This window comes from Leguminivora glycinivorella, chromosome 25 (assembly GCF_023078275.1).
Source record: "Leguminivora glycinivorella isolate SPB_JAAS2020 chromosome 25, LegGlyc_1.1, whole genome shotgun sequence".
Taxonomy (NCBI): domain Eukaryota; kingdom Metazoa; phylum Arthropoda; class Insecta; order Lepidoptera; family Tortricidae; genus Leguminivora; species Leguminivora glycinivorella.
Window position 1 is genome coordinate 7564794 of NC_062995.1, and position 25425 is coordinate 7590218.

General features: G+C 36.1%; 1 protein-coding gene across 1 annotated transcript in view; it reads left to right on the top strand.

Annotated features, from left to right (window-relative positions):
* Positions 1 to 24450, top strand: part of LOC125239294 (tubulin beta-2 chain-like) — a 62316-nt gene extending 37866 nt beyond the window's left edge. The window contains exons 8-12 of the mRNA XM_048146836.1: positions 11913 to 11983; positions 16744 to 16883; positions 18050 to 18209; positions 21538 to 21639; positions 24190 to 24450. Of these exons, the coding sequence (XP_048002793.1) occupies positions 11913 to 11983; positions 16744 to 16883; positions 18050 to 18209; positions 21538 to 21639; positions 24190 to 24303 (587 nt within the window). The 3' untranslated portion in view covers positions 24304 to 24450. The remainder of the gene's footprint in view (positions 1 to 11912; positions 11984 to 16743; positions 16884 to 18049; positions 18210 to 21537; positions 21640 to 24189) is intronic.
* The last annotated feature ends 975 nt before the right edge of the window (positions 24451 to 25425 follow it).

Below are 25425 nucleotides of genomic sequence, written 5' to 3' on the forward strand. Positions count from 1 at the left end.
CTTAAAATTCTAAAACCTAGTGCAACATATGTTAACGGGTACCTAGAATTTTATAGTAACCATGTCAATATGTAATAGCCTAGGAACCATCCGGTCTTGCTACTACTGGGAAAATAACTTAATTCTATAACAGTACTTTTTATGTCACCAAAAATTAAGTTTGGTAATTTGAAATAGTTTTTTTAGTTAAGCCACCAAAATTTGTGACAAAAAACGTATAATAGAATAAAAAAAAAATTATTTTAATTCACTAAAAATCAGGCGAAAATGGTATCAGGACTTTTGTTTTAAATTCGACTACTTTAATTTATGACCTTTATAACACATTAAGAAACCACCTATTTTTGTGAATGATACTTCGTAGTAGCAAAAAGCGGACTAATTAAATCAGTTATGACACAAGCAATAAAAGGACAAGTGAAGTTATGGTTGTTTTGTATATACATTATGTGTTGAAACACTATGAAAACTGAAACCACCCCAAAAACAAGACGGATGTTCAATATTTTACTAGCTCGGAATAACATTCACGGCAAAAATTACATAAGCAAAAAAATTGGAACAGACTTTTCGTTAGGATCATAATAAAGAAGAATAAAAATTAATCCACCTTTAAATGCTCGCCAAGAAGCGCTAAAACCACATACGTACGTACTGAAATAAGTATTTTCATATTCTTCTTGCCTACAAACTCTCTACCATTGACGATGTAATTTCCTGCATTATTTCAAAAGTGACTCATGTGTTCAACCGCATTTTCATTACATCATGGTATAATAATATATTTCGTCGCCACTACTATCGCTTAAATAGCTCAGGTTGAACTAGCGTAACGTAAAATGACGGACGGTCCTGATGTCGTGGGTTCGATCCCGGCAGTCGAAATGAACTTTTTTTGGTTTTTATTTTTATTTTATTTTTCTTTTACCGCCTTTTTACCCCTTTATTTAAAATATTGTTTTTTTTTGTTGTATATAACATTTTATTTAATGCTGTGAGTAATTTAGGTACAGTCAAGATATTTAATTCCGTAGCCATTTTAAAATGTTATTAGACACATGTAATGCAATAAGGTCGAAAACTGTATTTCAGTATTAGTATTGATTGAAGGTAACCTAAGGTTCAACATCGTTCCTCCCCGCAACCGCAATACTCTGTCTTAGCTAACCATCGCTAGACGTTATGCCCTTGTAATAAGGATTACAAATGTACAGTGACAGTTGTCCGGTATGACTCATAGATTTATATATTATTAAGCTAGATTGAGTTGTTAGGCCAAAAAGTGTGTCCACATGAGAGGGTAAAGTTGCGGCTGGTGTCCCTCTCGCACTTATTGCCACTGTCAAAATTATTTGAATGACGTCATCACTGTCATTATTTGGGGATACCAGTCAATATTCAAAGTTACTACCAAATCTACTAATACCGAAATTAAAGGTTTTTTTAATTGCGCAAATCTTTGGTTTTATGGCTTCATAATAATGACTTACCAATTCGCTACAAGGTATTAATATCCTTGCCTCGATATAATACAAAAATAATTTAAGAAGTTTATTAACTTAGTTATCATACAGGTAAAAACACTACTACTATAGTAATCTCTTTAACACTGGTCACACGTGCGAGAGGGACACCAGCCCCAACTTTGACCCTCTCATGTGGATACACTTTTACTATCCTAATAAGAACGTTTTTCTGAACCGGTGATAAAATTCAATTTATTATGGCAAAAAAAGTGTGAGCTCAGTCCCTATTGAAAGTCCATGGTATGACTCAATGAAAAATTGGCTAAATAGTAATCGGAAAACAAGTAAAAAGGGTAGAATATATTTCTATAAGTTATTTCGTTGGATTACATTACAAAATGAATGTATAATACTCGTTGTAATTGTATAGATTTAAATAAATAATTTTATTAGTTCAAATTAATGACCGTCAAGGAACAAAAACTAATTGAGTCGCTATTAGACCGTTTTCACATTATCCGATCCGATAACGGATGTCGGAAGGATATCAATAGATGAATCCAAGATTCCGCCTGTAATGTATGGGATATCGGTCCGACATCCGATATCGGTTCGGATAATGCGAAAACGCACTTAGGTCTACATTTTACACTTTTGAAAACCAAAATTAATTAGAGTCAGTTGTATTGTATGGTCGGTATGTAGTGTAAATAAAAAGTCGAAAAGTAGTAGGTTCTTTCTATACTTCTTGCTATGTATTTTATATTTCAATAGGCAGGCTTCTGTACCCATACTACAGTACTTTCAATATGTGCTATCCTATAATTAAATTCGGACACTCGCGTAGACACTTCTAATATTATTTGAATGGCATTACCAACATTAAATCTCCTTTTGAAAATAAATTTTAAAGAATATCCCACTATCAGATCAGAGCCACTGGTATTTAATTTAAAACAAATGCCTATAATAAATAAATCTGATTAACCTTTGGGTTGTCTGCTGTCGAATTTAATTATTTTCATAGAAAATATTTTAATTTGTATCCTTCCAGCTCGAGATTCTTGGAAGCCCTGTAAATTTTTCTTTGTGACAACTAGATATGACATGTCAGGAAATTTACACATCCATACATTACATACATTTATTGTAATAAACGTAGTACAAGTGACCAAGATAAAGATGATACAGTAGGGTATTTTTAAAGTTTATGTAATGAAGAAGTAAAATTGCGGCCTTTTTTAGGTATTTCTATACTTATTATATATTGGTAGCGGCTCCATTCGTTCAATATTCGTTCGCAATTCATTTTGACATTTAAGTCATTTGAGCATATTATGACAAAAGGTATTTTGATAAAGAGTTTTTAGTGTGTCACAGTTCTATTTGCAATTTTGATACTTAGGTCTTTATACACTAAGTTGGTTATGGCATGAACGATTTTTTTCCTAAGCAGATAAGAAGTTAACGTTATTAGCATCAACAAGAATGGTATAAATGCAATTTAGACCCAGATTTTTAAAACATTTTTGTTATGAATTGTGCGTCCTTGTATTTAATGTCATTGCAGTAGCTTGTACTTATCAACTTATAATATAAATAAAACATAAAAAAAATGAATTAAAAAAGCTGTAATATCCGCACCTACGTATGCGACGACTGAGATTTGAACCCGTGACCTGTGGCTTGTAAGTCTAACGATAATCGCCGGGGCTATACCTGGTCGTGACATATGGGTCGAAATTAGACTTTGCATAGCTTTCGCGTGTTTGTAACAAGCGTTGCTTCAACGATTCTGAAGAATGGAAGAATACATTTCACAAGATGACGGAGATCTGTCAAATGGTAGAAGAGAAAAACGTGAGATAGATGTATGTACTGACAAGTATATACTCTTTTCGACGACTGTCAAATCGCATGCCTAAAATAAATATGTAATTTTTTAAATTACTTTGGAATTTATTATCGGTGGGAAACGTCTGTTTTTAATCTACCTAAAATATTACTTATGTAGAAATAGGCATGTAATGAGGAGGAACACTCAAAGGATACGACAGATGGCGCCACCCTATTAGTCCGTGAGACGTGAGAGCGAGAAGCTGATAATTATGTTTTTTTCTCTCTCTCTCACATATGAATGACAGTGACATGCCTAGACTCTTGCATAGGCGCCGCCTGGCGGGGTAAAATGTCAGTGTGCCTCCTCATTTACGTTAATGTGTAATAGAAGAACAGAATAAAAAGCATGCGACACGGCTCATCACCTACTCTCGGCCCAGTTCCACTGGCGTGGTGGTTTGCCATATGAATTCCTAAATGTAAGACACTAAGGTCCAAACCAAACCACGCAAAAAATGTAAATATATTATTAAATTAAAGTATTAAATAAAGGTCAAACTTATTGGGTGGATTATCATGCTGTTAATATTGTTAAATAGGGACAGTAAAAGTCAACCTCGTACTATTATCTGTTCCTAATTTGCCCGGTCAAATATTTAGATTTTTTTATTTCCATATAAATATATTGGTGGTTTTTATATGCTAAATATCTGAAATATTATGTGCTATTCATTTCTGCTTAAAAATATCTGTTGTTATATTTGCTCTAGAGCACGTTAGAAAAAATTCAAAAATTCTATATCATTAAAAAAAGTCTTATTTCCCGTCATATATTTAGGTGGCTTCGGGTTGTAAACCTTAAAACTGATTTTTTTTTACATGTGTCCACCATTAAATTACTGTGAGGTATTTTGCCGAAAGAAAACGCTTATTTTTTGGGCGTAGTTTTTTTTAATATCTTCCATTCCAAACTATTGGTGGATTCGAAAATATAGGTTTTTTAAATTGCGATTAAACGCTGTATATGAAAAAAAACTACTGTTGTAGAATTATTTTCAAAAATATCGCACCGTTCTTAGGCTATAACTCTTAGATAAAATTCGTCAAATTGTTAGTTTGGCCGTACGTCAACAGATGGCGCCACGGGTATCAATATTGTGATATTGAACTTCGGTGTTTAAACATTTAAATCATGGGACACGGTTCCCGTAACTTGTATATTTTACTGAAGTAACTAGTAAATGTAAAGATTGTAAATAAGTAGACAAACATGTAAAAAACAAACAACAATGTTAGTACTAAGATCAACTTGTCTGTTACACACAAAGCTCAATAGATGTCGCTGTGCTGTGGCGCATTTCAAAGTTAGTTGTCGCTATTAAGATTTTTCCTGGGATAACGACCTCATGTACTGAACAACGTTTTATTTGAGAAATAGTTAGGAGTCAATTCGTGCACACCTTATGTACCGTATCGGGACTTTGGTGGACCATTTGGCTAAACCTATCGTACGCTCCCTTAGCGCTCGACTGTTGTCCTCAAGGACGCTGTACGGCCTTTGATACCTAGTTTATTGTACTTAGCATAGTGCCGACTGGAAATAAAAGCCTAAGTCTGCTACACGCCGCCTTTCACTACGCTCTCGCGCACGCCCCACCCCTCTCGGAGTTATCATCCTCTACATGGTAATAATTTTTTTCGGTTAATTGGACAGAAATTAATAATGTAAGATACACTTTAAAAAAAGGGTCAAGTAGCCTAAGGCCTGATTTAGACGGCGTGCGAACTCGCATGCGATTTTAGTTACATTGCGGGCTGTTGAGGTAGCGTATACAATTTTGCACAGCCGTCAAATACCGCAATGTAATAAAACTCGTATGCGAGTTCTCGTACCGTCTAAATGGGCCCTAATAGCGTTTTAGAGTCGTGCGGATGGGTCCGCGCGGACGACAGGATAACATCTATATTATACTTCATATACAGAGTGGGGCCTGTAACAAAGGCGAAGAATTGAACTCTAGGCTATTCTCCTTATACTGATCAACATTTGTTCGGCGACTTTTAAAAATAACTTGTATTTTGATTTTTATCACCCTTGAAAGGTTTTTCTAAGAGGTAATGTATTGCGAATTCTGTTAAGTCTAAAGTGTGACAGACAACGTCAATGACAACAATAATGGCGTACATTGAAGCTAATATTTATTGTGTATGAAAAATTAAAAATTTAAAGACTTCATAATTTTTAAAAGTCACTGAATAAATGTTGATCAGTATAAGGAGAATAGCCTACAGTTCAATTCTTCGCCTTTGTTACAGGCCCCACTCTGTATGTAAATCGGTCGCGCGGATCGCTCGCGTGACTCTATTAAAACCAGCCTGACTAACTGGTCGACATGATATAAGCGCCCTTTTTACTAATTAACATTAAATTAAATTAAAATGAAAACAATTTACATTTATATTTACATCAATTAACCGATCCCAGTCCGTACATGCCTGTTACAACAGTGGACTATGTACGGGCAGTCAAGACGGTCAGCAATCATTGCCAAGACAGTGTTAGAGCTGGCCCTCACGCGCTGCACCCTCCCCTTTTTTGATCCCCTATAACAGCCATTCTCAAAGTGTGCTCCGCGGAGCCCTAGGGCTCCGCGAAACCTCTCTGGGGGTTCCGTGTGAATTTTGGTTGACTGATATGCGACTTCAACTCTCTTCCATAAAACCAAAGATTCCCCAATTGTAAAAATAAAAACAGTTTCATGTAATACCTCACATTAGAATCTAATGATTAGACTTTACTATTATGTTTAAGACTTAATATCTGGGCGACCGAGCTTCGCTCGGTTCTATTTTAATATATCACGTCTTTAGATTAAAAAAAACTCTTATAAAACAAAAACAAAAAAAAAAGCCAAAAAACAAAAACTTAATTTCTGGCCGGGATTCGAAACCCTGACACCTACGATCTATCTGCGTACATTAGACCGACCTCGTACGACTGAGCTAAGCGGAATCGATGCGCGCGCGGCGAAATTAAGGACCATATTTTACGTTTACAAACGCGAAAGAAAAACTCATGAAAACTCGAAAATTCGCGTTTTCCGGGATCTAAGGCTACGCTAGATCGATTTTTCACCCCCGAAAACCCCCACATGACAAATTTCAGCGAAATCGTTAGAGCGGTTTCCGAGATCGTCGGTATATATAAATAAATAAATATACAAGAATTGCTCGTTTAATAGTATAAGATTAAAATAAAGATTTATTTAATTTAAGGGTTCCGTCAGATATTTTGCTTTCCAAAAGGGTTCCATGGGAAAATAAGTTTGAGAACCACTGCCCTATAAGGATGTCCATTCTCATAACTTAGCAATAAATGAATATGAACATGAACTCCGCGAGTTACTCGCCTTTTTAAGACGATACAGGGTGTGTAGCCGAATGGCACAAACGCTCACGAAATGAAACGCTAGTAGATATCCATCTCTATTAACTTTCGCGGCGTTTCGTTGTCGCTTCGCGTCGGAGAAATGCCATTCGGCTACGGGGCCAGGAGGGGTCAATTCTCCATACAAACTCTCTCGACTATTTCCTCCCTGGTTTTTGAAGACAGAGTTATGATTTTTTCAACACAGATTATAGCCTAGGAACCATCCGGTCTTGCTACTACTGGGAAAATAACTTAATTCTATAACAGTACTTTTTATGTCACCAAAAATTAAGTTTGGTAATTTGAAATAGTTTTTTTAGTTAAGCCACCAAAATTTGTGACAAAAAACGTATAATAGAATAAAAAAAAAATTATTTTAATTCACTAAAAATCAGGCGAAAATGGTATCAGGACTTTTGTTTTAAATTCGATTACTTTAATTTATGACCTTTATAACACATTAAGAAACCACCTATTTTTGTGAATGATACTTCGTAGTAGCAAAAAGCGGACTAATTAAATCAGTTATGACACAAGCAATAAAAGGACAAGTGAAGTTATGGTTGTTTTGTATATACATTATGTGTTGAAACACTATGAAAACTGAAACCACCCCAAAAACAAGACGGATGTTCAATATTTTACTAGCTCGGAATAACATTCACGGCAAAAATTACATAAGCAAAAAAATTGGAACAGACTTTTCGTTAGGATCATAATAAAGAAGAATAAAAATTAATCCACCTTTAAATGCTCGCCAAGAAGCGCTAAAACCACATACGTACTTACTGAAATAAGTATTTTCATATTCTTCTTACCTACAAACTCTCTACCATTGACGATGTAATTTCCTGCATTATTTCAAAAGTGACTCATGTGTTCAACCGCATTTTCATTACATCATGGTATAATAATATATTTCGTCGCCACTACTATCGCTTAAATAGCTCAGGTTGTACTAGCGTAACGTAAAATGACGGACGGTCCTGATGTCGTGGGTTCGATCCCCGGCAGTCGAAATGAACTTTTTTTGTTTTTTATTTTTATTTTATTTTTCTTTTACCGCCTTTTTACCCCCTTTATTTAAAATATTGTTTTTTTTTGTTGTATATAACATTTTATTTAATGCTGTGAGTAATTTAGGTACAGTCAAGATATTTAATTCCCTAGCCATTTTAAAATGTTATTAGACACATTGCAATAAGGTCGAAAACTGTATTTCAGTATTAGTATTGATTGAAGGTAACCTAAGATTCAACATCGTTCCTCCCCGCAACCGCAATACTCTGTCTTAGCTAACCATCGCTAGACGTTATGCCCCTTGTAATAAGGATTACAAATGTACAGTGACAGTTGTCCGGTATAACTCATAGATTTATATATTTAAGCTAGATTGAGTTGTTAGGCCAAAAAGTGTGTCCACAACTCCACATGAGAGGGTAAAGTTGGGGCTGGTGTCCCTCTCGCACTTATTGCCACTGTCAAAATTATTTGAATGACGTCATCACTGTCATTATTTGGGGATACCAGTCAATATTCAAAATTACTACCAAATCTACTAATACCAAATTAAAGGTTTTTTTTAATTGCGCAAATCTTCATAATAATGACTTACCAATTCGCTACAAGGTATTAATATCCTTGCCTCGATATAATACAAAAATCATTTAAGAAGTTTATTAACTTAGTTATCATACAGGTAAAAACACTACTCTATAGTAATCTCTTTAACACTGGTCACACGTGCGAGAGGGACACCAGCCCCAACTTTGACCCTCTCATGTGGATACACTTTTACTATCCTAATAAGAACGTTTTTCTGCACCGGTGATAAAGTTCAATTAATTATGGCAAAAAAAGTGTGAGCTCAGTCCCTATTGAAAGTCCATGGTATGACTCAATGAAAAATTGGCTAAATAGTAATCGGAAAACAAGCAAAAAGGGTAGAATATATTTCTATAAGTTATTTCGTTGGATTACATTACAAAATGAATGTATAATACATTATAATACTCGTTGTAATTGTATAGATTTAAATAAATAATTTTATTAGTTCAAATTAATGACCGTCAAGGAACAAAAACTAATTGAGTCGCTATTAGACCGTTTTCACATTATCCGATCCGATAACGGATGTCGGAAGGATATCTGATCAATAGACGAATCCAAGATTCCGCCTGTAATGTATGGGATATCGGTCCGACATCCGATATCGGATCGGATAATGCGAAAACGCACTTAGGTCTACATTTTACACTTTTGAAAACCAAGATTAATTAGAGTCAGTTGTATGGTCGGTATGTAGTGTAAATAAAAAGTCGAAAAGTAGTAGGTTCTTTCTATACTTTTTGCTATGTATTTTATATTTCAATAGGCAGGCTTCTGTACCCATATTACAGTACTTTCAATATGTGCTATCCTATAATTAAATTCGGACACTCGCGTAGACACTTCTAATATTATTTGAATGGCATTACCAACATTAAATCTCCTTTTGAAAATAAATTTTAAAGAATATCCCACTATCAGATCAGAGCCACTGGTATTTAATTTAAAACAAATGCCTATAATAAATTAATCCGATTAACCTTTGGGTTGTCTGCTGTCGAATTTAATTATTTTCATAGAAAATATTTTAATTTGTATCCTTCCAGCTCGAGATTCTTGGAAGCCCTGTAAATTTTTCTTTGTGACAACAAGATATGACATGTCAGGAAATTTACACATACATACATTACATACATTTATTGTAATAAACGTAGTACAAGTGACCAAGATAAAGATGATACAGTAGGGTATTTTTAAAGTTTATGTAATGAAGAAGTAAAATTGCGGCCTTTTTTAGGTATTTCTATTTATGGAATAAATTGGAAATATCTAATACCTACATACTTATTATATATTGGTAGCGGCTCCATTCGTTCAATATTCGTTCGCAATTCATTTTGACATTTAAGTCATTTGAGCATATTATGACAAAAGGTATTTTGATAAAGAGTTTTTAGTGTGTCACAGTTCCATTTGCAATTTTGATACTTAGGTTTTTATACACTAAGTTGGTTATGGCATGAACTATTTTTTTCCTAAGCAGATAAGAAGTTAACGTTATTAGCATCAACAAGAATGTTATAAATGCAATTTAGACCCAGATTTTTAAAACAGTTTTGTTATGAATTGTGCGTCCTTGTATTTAATGTCATTGCAGTAGCTTGTACTTATCAACTTATAATATAAATAAAACATAAAAAAAATTAATTAAAAAAGCTGTAATATCTACGACCTACGTATGCGACGACTGAGATTTGAACCCGTGACCTGTGGCTTGTAAGTCTAACGATAATCGCCGGGGCTATACCTGGCCGTGACATATGGGTCGAAATTAGACTTTGCATAGCTTTCGCGTGTTTGTAACAAGCGTTGCTTCATCGATTCTGAAGAATGGAAGAATACATTTCACAAGATGACGGAGATCTGTCAAATGGTAGAAGAGAAAAACGTGAGATAGATGTATGTACTGACAAGTATATACTCTTTTCGACGATTGTCAAATCGCATGCCTGAAATAAATATATGTAATTTTTTAAATTACTTTGGACTTTATTATCGGTGGGAAACGTCTGTTTTTAATCTACCTAAAATATTACTTATGTAGAAATAGGCATGTAATGAGGAGGAACACTCAAAGGATACGACAGATGGCGCCACCCTATTAGTCCGTGAGACGTGAGAGCGAGAAGCTGATAATTATGTTTTTTTCTCTCTCTCTCACATATGAATGACAGTGACATGCCTAGACTCTTGTATAGGCGCCGCCTGGCGGGGTAAAATGTCAGTGTGCCTCCTCATTTACGTTAATATGTAATAGAAGAACAGAATAAAAAGCATGCGACACAGCTCATCACCTACTCTCGGCCCAGTTCCACTGGCGTGGTGGTTTGCCAGGTTTGCCATATGGATTCCTAAATGTAAGACACTAAGGTCCAAACCAAACCACGCAAAAAATGTAAATATATTATTAAATTAAAGTATTAAATAAAGGTCAAACTTATTGGGTGGATTATCATGCTGTTTATATTGTTAAATAGGGACAGTAAAAGTCAACCTCGTACTATTATCTGTTCCTAATTTGCCCAATCAAATATTTAGATTTTTTTATTTCCATATAAATATATTGGTGGTTTTTATATGCTAAATATCTGAAATATTATGTGCTATTCATTTCTGCTTAAAAATATCTGTTGTTAAATTTGCTCTAGAGCACGTTAGAAAAAATTCAAAAATTCTATATCATTAAAAAAAGTCTTATTTCCCGTCATATATTTAGGTGGCTTCGGGTTGTAAACCTTTAAACTGATTTTTTTTTACATGTGTCCACCATTAAATTACTGTGAGGTATTTTGCTGAAAGAAAACGCTTATTTTTTGGGCGTAGTTTTTTTTAATATCTTCCATTCCAAACTATTGGTGGATTCGAAAATATAGGTTTTTTAAATTGCGATTAAACGCTGTATATGAAAAAAAACTACTGTTGTAGAATTATTTTCAAAAATATCGCACCGTTCTTAGGCTATTATTATTATTTTTATCTATGTCGGACCGTTTTGATTTTTTGGATATTATTATTTTTAAAGACGCTAGAGCCCATCAAAAATTTCCAAAAACGGCCTTATTGATTATGGCGCAAAAAAAGGTGTGGTATTCAAAATTGGTAACAATTAGGCAAAAAAACTAAACTTTCCGACACAGATTATTTCATTGTTATTCAGATTCTCAAACTTCGTTACGATTGATTAAGTTTTGAAGGAGGAAACAGTCGAGAGCGGAACCTCGATTTTAAAGATTTTTTCGCAATATCTTTTAACTTAGTTGTTCTTAATGGACAATTTTTTTCGATAAATCTAGCTAATAACACTAGTATATTTAACTATAGTTCCCAAATTGAAAGGGCGGCTCCTTTCCATTTTAGCATTTATTTATTTATTTTTTAATTATAAATGGGCTTACTCTTGACCACAGACTAGCCAAAGACAAAGACGTGGCCTACGATGGAGTGAGCTCGCCCAGAAGATGCCTGTTCACTCTTGATTTGTTTTGATCACTGTTTTCGCTCCTGTAGCGTCTTAAGAGGAATCTTCGCGCGCTAAGTGCGTATTCCAATAACAACCATCTTTGTTTCAGGGTTCGCGCCCCTCACCGCCAGAAATTCCTTTGACTACCGTCCTCAAAACGTAGCTGAACTTATGAGTCAGGTAAGTGAAAATGAAAAAATGAAAATGAAGAATATTTATTACCACTAGGTTATACATTTCTACATGATTAGCTTTAGTACCCGCACTAGGCAAGCCTGTATCGCGGGGACCAAAAAACATAAGTTGTAACAAGTTGAGTTGTAACCGGTTTACAATTTTACTTAATGTTAGGTTAGTTACGACAAGTAAGTATTCTAAACTATACAGTGTATATCCAAAACTAATGTAAAATAGGTAATTAAATTCTAATATGTTTGCAACTCAAGAATTAGTAATTTCTAATTTGTACAATTTTCTCAGCCTCGTCATAAGTTAAACTAGCTAGCCAGTCGTAGCTAGTCGTAACAAAGACATATGTAACTTCGTATAGACGGATAAAGTCTAAGAAAAAAACGTACCTCAAAGCCATAGAGAAAAAGGTACGGTGGCCTAGATGGCGTTACACCTTCGGGGAACGCTCGGCTAGATGGCGCTAATATTAATATTTGACATTTTGACACATATCAAGCTAACAATATGGGCCAAATTGTCAAAACTGAGGTTCAAAAGTTTTAAGCTTGTGTCGAGAGATGGCAGTCACACTGTGATTACACATTTTACTTTGACAGTAACTCTCTTTAACCCTCGATCCTCTTTGGTCGTAAGTACTTAGTTTCTCAGAGAAGAAGAAGCGCTGGTCGCCTAGCGGCAAGTACGTGCGACTTTCGTTCCGGAGGTCGCGGGTTCGAACCCCGGCTCGCACCAATGAGTTTTTCGGAATTTATGTGCGAAATGTCATTTGATATTTGCCAGTCGCTTTTCGGTGAAGGAAAACATCGTGAGGAAACCGGACTAATTCCAATAAGGTCTAGTTTACCCTTTGGGTTGAAAGGTCAGATGGCAGTCGCTTTCGTGAAAACTAGTACCTACGCCAAATCTTGGGATTAGTTGTCAAAGCGGACCCCAGGCTCCCATGAACCGTGGCAAATGCCGGGATAGCAAGGAGATGACTTAGTTTCTCAGAGAAAGTTTACATTCACAGCTCTTAACTTACTATTTTGGCAATGAGGAGGTACACTGAAGTAGAGATGGGCCGAATACGGACTTTGCCGAATACGAATATTCGGCCGAACATTCGGTTCAGCTGTTACCGAACCGAACATTCGGCCGAATATTCGGGTCCGCCATATTTTAAATCCTGGCTTGCAGTTAAAAACTTTTCAATGTTTGGTAATGGGTACTAATACTCTTATTTTTCCTATAATTTAGTGCCGAAGAAAATTTTGGGTTTTGTTTCTTAAAGTACGTTATTTTCACTTTTTTACATAATTATATTTTAACGCATTGTATCTCCCTTTGGTGGTTCCTTAGAATGCTGAAATAGGATGTCATTATCCGATGAAAAACGAAACAACTTACGCTATTTATTTACTTTGTTTATTCGGTAAATATTCGGCAATGGAACCGAACTATTCGGCCGAATACGAACATTGAAAAACTTGCCGAATATGCCGAATACCGAATATTTACCGAATATTCTGCCCATCTCTACACTGAAGGATTAGGACAAATGTCGCCACTGCCGCTGTTGTAGTTTCAGGGGGGCGATTTTTGAATCTCGCACACGGGATTTTGTCACTAAAATACCGGTTGAAAACGGTGACTTGCTTATTATTTTCAGTGACAATTTTCTGAATTCGAACGCGTGAGACTCAAAAATCGGCCCGCTGAACACAACATATGCATAAGCATAAGCATTTATTGCATACATTAAGTCTTATGTACATAAAACGGACCCTGCAAGGGCGCAGCAATCTTAACCTAGGTACTAATTAACTACTACTAGGTACAATAGGGAACTTACTAGGGATATAATATAAAATAATATTTATATAAAATAATTGTATCCACCACGTATCCACATACTGTGCGACGTGGGCTGATGACATAACTGTCACCATGACCCATGACGTCTTAGCGGCAACAAGATGGCGCTCGCCGCTGTGTTTAGTTTTATCATTGCGCTGCGTTCACTGTGTCACAGGTCCGCGTCGTACAGCTGCGTTCGTGACCAACAAAATGGTCCCGACGGAAGACCAGCGCTGACCCTCGGGTTAGCATTTTATGCTGAGTCGGGACCATTTCGTGGTAACTTATGTGTTTAATTTCTTTTATTTGCTGTTTCTGTTTTCTTACTTGTGTATTTTGTAGTTATCACGAATAAATAATTGATTGATTGATTGATTGAACTTGACTGTAGTTAAATAAAATAGTTTATACCATGCACAAAATAAAGCATCAGATAAATATGGAAAGAAGTTATTTTTAAATTGGATTTCTATTTAATAAGTCAGTTAGAAATATATAAAGTAACTGAGTTGACCGTGACGTCACTCAATTCGATTTCATATAAATTCCATATTAGCAAGTCGTTCAAATTAGTTTTGACAGTTCTTAAAAAGAAGCTGATTTGACTAGGAGGCAAGTAGCCTATAGCGAGATCAAATTATTTATCAATTACAATTAAATAGACAAATTGTGGTAGGTATATAGAATAGAATAGAATAGCATAGAATAGAATAGAAACACTTTATTGACAAACTGTGTACAAAAGATAACAGGTATGTATAATGCATATTTATAATATAGTCCCAACAGTTACCAGACATGGGCGTGCAATGTATAACTTATATCTTATATTGTAATATGTAAGTATTATAGACTATTGATGGATAAAAAATCCTGCAGTGTATATAAGATTTTTGTACAAGATGTTTATTAAGTGCTTTTTTGAAAATATGTGTTTTTTCTCCCGTATCCCATAGTCGCCTTCTACGACACCCACGGGAAGAAAGGGGGTGGTGAAATTCTTAACCCGTCACCACACAGCTAGACTATGGGATACGGGTTAAATTGTGGCGTAGGCGAGAGGCTGGCAACCTGTCACTGCAATGTCACAGTTTCGATTTCTTTCAACCCCTTATTTGCCAAGAGTGGCACTGCAGCTTTAGTAGTTTCATGTGTTCTGCCTACCCCTTTATGGGATACAGGCGTGATTGTATGTATTGTATGTATGTATGTTTTTTCTATTTGCTTTATGGACAGGGGTACCTAGTTTATTATAGATTTTTATACACATCATTTGTGGTCCAGAATGAAATATTATTAATTTAGAGCTAGATAGGGAAGGTCGTTATTATAGCGAAGATTTAACCCTTAAATGCATGGTGATGTATATATGCATCACATATTTTATGGCCTGTGGCGCAATATGTAGATATCCAAAATCACATTTATAGCTTAATTATTATTCAGTATTTATTATTATTTAATAAATAATTAAATAAATTAAATAATATTATGATTTACTATTTATTATTTAAGGATAAAAATGAAAGGCGGAAAGTATGAAAAAAGAGGATGATGGCGATTTTTAGTATGTGATTTAGGCAGATTTTTTCGGAGTTAGTAATTAGTTTATGTTTAAACATTTTATCACGGGGGTTTCACAAATAGTGTACCTTTCTAATAGTAGTAAAACTTTACAAATCAAACTTACCAATAATTATATATTTATATAAATAAGTTTTGGCCTATTTAACTTCTAACACTGATTTGGTATTAAAATCGGTAGTAAATATTTTTTTAATTATTTTTCCTACAGTCAGAAAACCATTTTGTCTATCACATATATTAATACATATCTCGTTAAAAGAAAAATTCATGCATTTAAAAGGGTTAAAGGCTTTGTATGACGGTCTTTTGCTTGTAAGAAGAAAGAATTATGTATGTAGCAGCTTGCAGCAGGCTATTGTAGTATAGTGCCACCTGGGGCCTATTGCATAACAATTTACAACTCATATTACAAGCGGTAGTCCCCCTCCAATTCATTTTATAAAGAGAGTTCCACTTGTAATACAAGTTGTAAATTGTTATGCAATAGGCCCCAGGGGCCCGTTTCTCGAAAGGTACAAGCCTTGTATTACAAGTGCGCGAACTGTCAAATCGTATGGGTTTCCATGGAAACACACTTGTAATACAAGACTTGTACCTTTCGAGAAATGGGCTCCTGGTGTAAAAATATGTCAGTTTGCTTCCCTATTCCATGCTCTAATTATGAATAATTAACTGTCACCACATACGACCGGTCTGGCTCAGTCGGTAGTGACCCTGCCTGCTGCGCCGCGGTCCTGGGTTCGAATCCCGGTAAGGGCATTTATTTGTGTGATGAGCACAGATATTTGTTCCTGAGTCATGGATGTTTTCTATGTATATAAGTATGTATTTATCTATTTAAGTATGTATATCGTCGCTTAGCACCCATAGTACAAGCTTTGCTTAGTTTGGAGCTAAGTTGATCTGTGTAAGGTGTCCTCCAATATTTATATTTATTTATTTATACATGAGATTAACAGTGCCCTCTTGACTAGGTACTCCTAGTCAGGCTTTAGTATGATTGCACCGTAACCAAGCGCGGATCCAGCTTTATGCCCAGGGGGGGGGTCACGTGGTCTATTTGTATGGCCAACTGAGGCTCCGGGGGGGGGGGGGGGGGCACATAGGGGTATTTCACTAACAACGCTGGCCATTACTCGATACAAATAAGAAAAAATAAATTAAAATAGCATATTTGGATTGACACAATGGAACTACTTATAAAAATGTACATAAATAATTTTGGCCAGATTTTTTAGTCAAATACCCCTATGTCCCGTCCCCCGCTCCCCCGCCCCTGGATCCGCGCACGACCGTAACCAACATAACCATTTGTCCTATTTCAGATGTTCAACCCGGGTAACATGATGACAGCTGCCGACCCCCGCCACGGCAAGTACCTCACCGTGGCTACTATGTTCAGGGGCCGTATGAGTATGAGAGAGGTGGATAACCAAGTAATGGCCATACAGAACAAAAACTCTAGGTAATTAAAAACATTAGACTTAACTCAATAAAATAATGTAAGATAAATTAAAGTGTGTAATGTTATTTTCAGTACAGATGGTGTTTTTTTTACGCACTAGTTCTAGAAGTGGTTCATTATATGCCAGGTCGAAACTTCCGAGGCTCATCTGTACTGAAAAACGTCGTACGATACACGTGCGAAAAGGAAATTCGTAACTCGTGTCGATTTAAAACACTCCCTTCGGTCGTGTTTTAATTTATCGCCACTCGTTTCGAACTTCCTTTTTTACGCACTTGTATCGTAATGTACTATTATTATTGTGGAGTTTAATTTATATTGAAATTTAATTTAATTTATTTTTGTTATTATTGTGACTAATATAGAGTAGGAATAGTTTTTAAGTTTACTAACAAATCTATGGGATTACGCCTGTTTTTTTTTTTTTTTTTTAAGTATAATTGACCGGAGCATAGCATAGAGGAATAAGTATGGGAAGAGTTGTAACTCCATACCAGTAAATGCAAGTTATTTGTAGTGACATCTAGCGTCATCCACGCGTCAATCACGTGTCAACTAGCGTAAATTATACTATGCAAAGTTTGAACGGTCCTTTTTATTTCAACGTGTAGGTATACCTATCATTTTTGTTAAATAGGAATATAAAATCTTATACTTTTAAACGAGCAATTCTTGTATATTTATTTATTTATACCGACGATCTCGGAAACCGCTCTAACGATTTCGCTGAAATTTGTTATATGGGGGTAAAAAATCGATCTAGCGTAGCCTTAGATCCCGGAAAACGCGAATTTTCGAGTTTTCATGTGTTTTTCTTTCGCGTTAGTAAATGTAAAATATGGTCGTTAATTTCGCCGCGCGCATCTATTCCGCTTAGCTCAGTCGTACGAGGTCGGTCTAATGTATGCAGAATCAGATAGATCGAGGTGTCAGGGTTTCGAATCCCGGCCAGAAATTAAGTTTTTTTTTTTTTATTTATAAGAGTTTTTTTTATCTAAAGACGTGATATAATAAAAAAGAACCGAGCGAAGCTCGGTCTCCCAGATATTAATAATATAATATGTCCTCAAAAGGGTTGTGTACTTAATGTAATATGTCTTAAAGATCTATACAAATTACATATTTTATGTCGTGTGTGTTGGGTAATCTATGAAATATCATTCCAGCTACTTCGTAGAATGGATCCCGAACAACCTTAAAGTCTCCGTTTGTGACGTGCCTCCCCGCGGGCTCAAGATGTCCGCCACCTTCATAGGCAACTCCACAGCCATTCAGGAGATCTTCAAACGCATATCGGAGCAGTTCTCAGCCATGTTTAGGCGCAAGGTGAATCCAAGCATAGATTAAATATAACAAGATCATACCATCCCATACATTAAAATGCGACCGCCTAAGAACGCGCATACACTACACCACAGATATGGCGCCACAAAAAATGTCTTAAGTATTTTGGGTAAGTTAAATGTTTTAAATTTTGCATACCATGGCCTTAAACGAATCGAAAGAGACAAGATAGCTTCGGTATGTTATATGCGGCCGCTGGCGCCATTCATTCTAATGCATATTTGAGGAGATGAATATGTATTACTATAGAAAATGAAAATTTATTGTAATCCTTATTAGTTAGTCTTAGTATTTAAAGTATTTTTTATGGTTATATGATTTAATTTTTGCATACGATGGCCTTAAACGAATCGAAAGAGACAAGATAGCTTCGGTATGTTATATGCGGCCGCTGGCGCCATTCATTCTAATGCATATTTGAGGAGATGAATATGTATTACTATAGAAAATGAAAATTTATTGTAATCCTTATTAGTTGGTCTTAGTATTTAAAGTATTTTTTTTATGGTTATATGATTTAATTTTTGCATACGATGGCCTTAAACGAATGGGAAGAGACCAGTTTGCTTCAGTATGTTATATGCGACGGCGGCGCCATACATTCTAATGCATATTTGAGGAGATGAATATGTTTTACTATAGAAAATGTATATTTATTGTAACCCTTCTTAGTTAGTCTCAGTATTTTTAGAAATTTTTGACGGTTTTATGCTTTTCGCATACGATTGCCTCAAACGAATCGAAAGAGTCACGATTGCCAACAAGTTTCAGTACATTGCCAGCCGTTGCCGCCGCCATAGTTTCTAATGCATTATTTGATAAGATAAATAAGTTTTACTATGGATAATGTATATTTATTTATTTTAATCCTTATTAATTAATCTTAGTGTTTTAAGTAATTTTTCACAGTATATGAACAATCACTAATTTTTTGTAAAAAATGCCACATTATTGAATTTTTCCAGCTGGTCATAAATAAATATGTTAGTCTTTTATAATATTTCGATAATTCAGCACTAGATCTATCTAACAATACCATTTTATGGTACAGCACAATACAATTTTTGTGAGTAATTGCTAAACAAACACTACAAAAAACGTCATTTTTGGCCCGAATGGAACGCTTTTATCGCAAAAGTGGCGCCATCTGTAGCAGCAAATTATATATGTCCGAGTAATGGCTACTTTCCTCTATACGGTCATATTAAAATTGTCTATGTAGGTAGTATAGTTACAGAGACATAAGCCGCCGCGCCATAACACTTTTCGTTACACCTGGTTTTCGGTCCGGTCACTCTACTACGGGTTTTTGAAGACGTTCACCTAACGTTTCACGTCAAAAGAGACACGGCGATATTGACAGCTCACCGCTGGGCGAGTAACTATAAACATCGCCGTGTCTCTTTTATTTACGCGGGACTGATTATCTTTTGTTTTTTTTATAGCCGATAGCTCATAGCTTATTAGCTCGTGGTGGGACCAGTGCCTTATCCTAGTACTTTCGATAGCCGAACGATTCGCAACAGGTTCAGTCAGGTTCTGTCGCACCAAAACTTAGGAAAAAGCCATAGAATCTGCATAGAATAGAGGGAGATAACTACTGAAAGCAAGCTTGAGCGGTGTACCCCGTTAGCTCTAAAAATAAAAATAAATAAAAATAAAAATTCTTTATTTCAGACCATAGTACGATCCATAGTAGGTTAGTAGATACAATTACACAAAAAATCCTTACCGACTATGTTAGTATAACTACAAACTAGCTAAAGAAAACTAAAACTAAGACTATGTACACTTAACAAACTAACAACACAATTGCGCAGAAATTTATTTATTCTTGCCCGTCACTACTGCCACCCAGTATTCAGTGACAGGGCAGTTAAGGCGCCCTTCTAATGCATGAAGGAGGCTGTTGCTGCTGCTACGCACTCTTCTCATCAGCGAGGCAATTCTCTTCCGCCTAATTGCGAAGAAGTCGTCTGTGTGCGCTTCCGCGAACATGCCGGAAGCACTGCAGTGTTTCGGTAGCCTCAGCAACAACCTCAGGGCATTGTTGTATTGCACACGCAATGTGTTGTATGCCCTTTGCGTAAACCTTACCCACAGACTGCACGTGTAAAACGTCTGACAGTATGCTTTAAAAAGCGTTAGTTTTACCTGTTTGTTACATCGTGCAAATCTGCGGGCAAGCATATTAGCACGTATCAACATAGCTCTCCTTTCTTTTTTTAGCTCTAGATCGAGATCTAACATAAGCAGTAATAGGTATTATTACAGCGATTGTCTTTCGCTAGTGGGCATTTTCGCGGGGAAAATCACCAAATTTTTTTTCTAAGGTACGTACATTTTATGTTTTTCTTACTCAGAATCACGAATCTAGGATAAAAAACAATAAACAAAAAATGGTCCCAAAATTTTCTATTATTTTGCATACTTTCCACTTTGTACCGTTGTACGGTCGACTACAAAGAGATGTATACACTTTTTCACCTTATTGCATTGTAATAAGGTGAAAAAATGGATACATGTCTTTGTAGTCGACTGTACGAAGTGTTTCAAAAATGGTAACGAAGTGGAAAAATTACATTTGGTACGCTTTTTTTACCTAGTACCTAGGATCGAAAGGGCTCGTGATTCTGAGTAGGAAAAACGTAAAATTTACCTGTTTTAGAAAAAAAAGTTTTTGAATATTCTCGATATTGATTGATTTTTATATAAATTGATAAATAACGTTGTAGATGCTCCCGCATTATTACATAAAATAGGATTTCGTGTCCCCAGACGAAATGAACGTACTTGTCGCAGTAAGGCATTATTTAGCATTCCTAACAGTAGAACAAAATATGCACAGCATTCATATATAGGGCGCGCATGTAAGCAGTATAACGAAACTTGTATGGACGCAGATTTGTTTGGCAGTTCACTAGGACTCTATAAAAATTCTCTATTAAAATAAAAATAATTAGTATCTATATTATAAGTATTCAGACTGTACTTCCATTTTGAATTAATGTCTCTTACACTTCTTAATGTATTTAACTACACTGCCTATCATATAGTAGGTAATATACTGTAATACTCTTATTGTAACTCGATTTTTGTAAATTGGAGAACTATAGGTCTATAATTAATTAAATTTTGGCAATATAGCTAAGTTTACATATGTATATTGTATGACTGTTTGTTCTTTAATAAATAAAATAAAGATATTGGTTTGGTTGCCTGTGGAAAGAAAAGCTAGCAATAAAGTTTTGAACCTAGTTTTGTTTTGTCAAATACATATTTTTGATACGTTTTATTTTTTATATTTAAGGCGTTCCTCCACTGGTACACCGGTGAGGGTATGGACGAGCTGGAATTTACGGAGGCTGAGAGTAACATGAACGACCTCATCTCCGAATACCAGCAGTACCAGGTAAATAGTCAGTGGAACACTTACGCGACCATAGAGGATTAAATAAGGGAAGAGTTGTAACTCCATACATCAGTAAATGCAAGTTATTTGTAGTGACATCTAGCGTCATTCACGCGTCAATCACGAGTTAACTAGCGTAAATTATCAGTACTGCTACTCGACACTAGGTGCCAACAGTGTTGCGTCTGCCAAAAAATGTAATATTAAAACAGTTTACAACTTATATTACAAGCAGAAGGAATTGAAAAGAGAGTTCTGATTAATACTATTGTACGGTCGACTACAAAGAGATGTATACACTTTTTCACCTTATTACAATGCAATAAGGTGAAAAAGTGTATACATCTCTTTGTAGTCGACCGTACCTAATATTGGCTAAAAATTGTTCAGCATTAGACTTTTTGTTCGTCGCGACATCTATTGACAAGTAGCAGTACTGATAATTTACGCTAGTTGACTCGTGATTGACGCGTGAATGACGCTAGATGTCACTACAAATAACTTGCATTTACTGATGTATGGAGTTACAACTCTCCCCTTACTTATTCCTCTATGTTCGCAACCAAGAATCTTATATACATGGATGTTGCACGCCGAACATTACTTTGAAGCCAGAAAATTTTACCTTGAAATACGTCACGCCGGTCTTGCATCTCTTTCTTTAGGGTGTCCATGATTAAGCATACATTAGGGATATCCCGCGGAATTTGACGTATTACATCTCTCGACACAGGCTTAAAACCTTTGAACCTCCGTTTTGACAATATTCTCAGCTTGATATGATATTGATATGTGTTAAAATGTCAAATATTAATATTAGCGCCATCTATCTGAGCGTACCTACCCCAAAGGTGTATCGCCATCTAGCTCACCGTACCTTTTTCTGTATGGTTTTGAGGTAAGTTTTTTTCTTAGACTTTATCTGTCTATACGGAGTTACATAAGTATTTGTCTTTTACTAACTGACACCTGTGTTTATTAAAGCATGCAATGGAATATATATTTTAGTGTTTTGGTCATCACAATAATATTTTGGTAGTAACTACTGGGAAAACTAATCCCAGTAGCTATCAACCCCCGGTGTGGTAATTAACAATGTGGGGGAAATCCCAGTAGTTAGGACAGGTAAAAACTTGGGGAATAGCCACAAAAATATAAGGGAAGTATTTGTCAATGGGGAAATAATGAAATACTAGGACGTTTTAAAACAGTATCTTTATTTTTAAGCGCCGCCCCAAATCTCAAGGAAGGTGGTTCTCAATTCGTACGTATTTCAATTCTCTTCGCATGTATATATGTATCTCAATTTAATGTTTAGGCCACGATATATCCGTCGTTACTGGACTGATTTTTAAAATTTCTTTCTGTGTCATAATCTTCAGGCTTAAAGTGCAAATCTGCAAATTGTCGAACGCTCTGAAACATTTCCTTTTATCGGTACAATCGACAGCCAACAGCCAATGCTGCCTCCTTCCTTCATCTTTTGGAACACTGAAAAGTTTAATATTATTCATGTTAATTGTAAAGACATAAATTATATAAAGTTGGTATTATTATACTGTGATATGAACTATGAACATAGAAACCGTACCAAGTTGATAGATTTAGCTCCATTCAATAAGAGTAAATACCATGCAAGAAAAAAGATTGGTCACCCTAGTCGTAAAACCACACATAGCATTATTTTTCTTTAAAGGTCATATTTATCGTTCTAAACCTATTCGTGGGAATTTTGATATAATTTGAGACAATGAAAACAATATAATGATAAGAACTAACCAAGATTACAAGCAAAATAGAAGAAAATTTATTGCCAGTGAGGTTTATGAACATTTTGGTAAAATAAGTACTTACTTGTGAAATTTTACGTCGGATTTCGGTTTCCATTTACTTCCACAATGGTTCACTATGCAATACATAGCTCAGAACTTAAGTAAATCGTCGAAAAACGTTTATTTTGCAAAATAAATCTCTGAATCGGTGAATGAATTTTGACAATTCTGACATATCGGGCATATTTTTTTATTATTAGTGTTCCCATAGTACGCAGGAGGTAAATACCGGAGAAATAAGGTTTTTGATTGAGTTTTTTTTTGTATAATACAAAGAAAAGTAAGTCAATTTGATTGAAGAATGTTTTATACGTTTTTTTTATTAACTTATCTGGCAATACATCACAGTGTTGGAATGAGATAGAACATAGGAGTAAAGGTGAATGAACCTGGCTTCAACTCATTGGTCGGCACGCACTATCCAGAGATATATATAAAATTCTTGTTCGCAACCAAGAACCCGCGTGGTGGACACTCGTGAACTTTGCTCAGGTGCTGGAGAACCCGCTGGGCGGGTTCTTGCCATACAAGAGGGCGGTTATAAATTACGACCGGTTTCTGACGTAGTGCGCCATTTTCTGCCTGTAGTGAATGTTAAGGCGCGAACTTCAAATTTTCAGTCAAAGAATTTGGTATCCGTCTGTCACAGCCAATTTTCTCCGAAACTACTAAACCGATTAACTTGGCCGGTTTTATATATATTAAGTTTGCATTTCAGGACGCCCACGTGGACGACGAGGACGTAGAATTCGACGAGGAAGACGAAATAGAGCAGGAGCAATACGCGCAGGAGAACGACAGAGACGCCGTCCACATTGTGGACAATCTTTAAACTCACACTCACTTTATGCTTAGTAGGCTTGTGCCGTTTCGTTCGTTGATCGGAGCGCTCCGATCTCGTTCAATCGCTCCCATGAACTAGTTCGCTCTTTTAGGTCTTTTGCTCATTTAGTTCAGCCAGACCAGCGACCACTGCGGTCGGGAAGATCAGAACGAATGGGACCGAATAGTGTCAAAATTATACGAATAGTCCACAGATAGTAACATTCCGGGCCGAAAGGTTGTAAGTAACCGAAGTTTAATATGAAAACTTGACTTTTTTTGTTGCTCTGCTAAGTAGCTCTCGCTCTCGGTCGGCGCAGTCACACATTCGTTCTCGATCCAAACCGCTCGCGCTCGCCGATCCTATACTGAACTAAATGAGCAAAGACCGATTCTCAGACCACGGAAAGATTCAGTTCATTTCGGTCATTGATGGGATTTTATTCCTAACAGTTCATAGTTCGTGAACGACACAAGCATAATGCTTAGCGCAACTTGCTTTCGCGGGTCCATACATCAAGCGCGACTTCAAGACTCACGGGCGACTTCGCCACATGCTAGACCGCCAGACATTAAAAAAAAATCGACACAATAGTATTTTACCTATGCAACAGGCGTTTAAAGGAGGTTATAAGACGCCACGAGTATTTTTTGACTCAGTTAAACACCGTTGCATACAATAGCTGCCCAAAGCCTTCCCGCGCACGCGCGGTGTATCGTTATAACAATGCGTTGCCATAGTTACAGAGCCAAACAATGCCTTTTTAGCTTTCAGCGCGGAAAGCCGGCGAAGCCAAAGTCCGCCGGCATTCCGCGCATGCGCGCAGTATCGAAAAAGCTGAAAAGGCATTGTTTGGCTCTGTAACTATGGCAACGCATTGTTATAACGATACTGCGCGCGTGCGCGGGGAGGCTTTGGGCAGCTGAGCTGACAGTGCAAACCTTTGCGTCAAAATACGGGAAACAGTGTGAATTTCACGAAAGTTATTCAAAAAAAGTATTAAAAACTAAGTGCACGGTCGTAGAAAAACTATTATATGCAACGGTGTTTAACTGAGTCAAAAAAACACTCTTGGCGTCTTAGTAACAATTTTCGGCTTCGCCTCAAATTGTTACCCACGCCACTCGTATT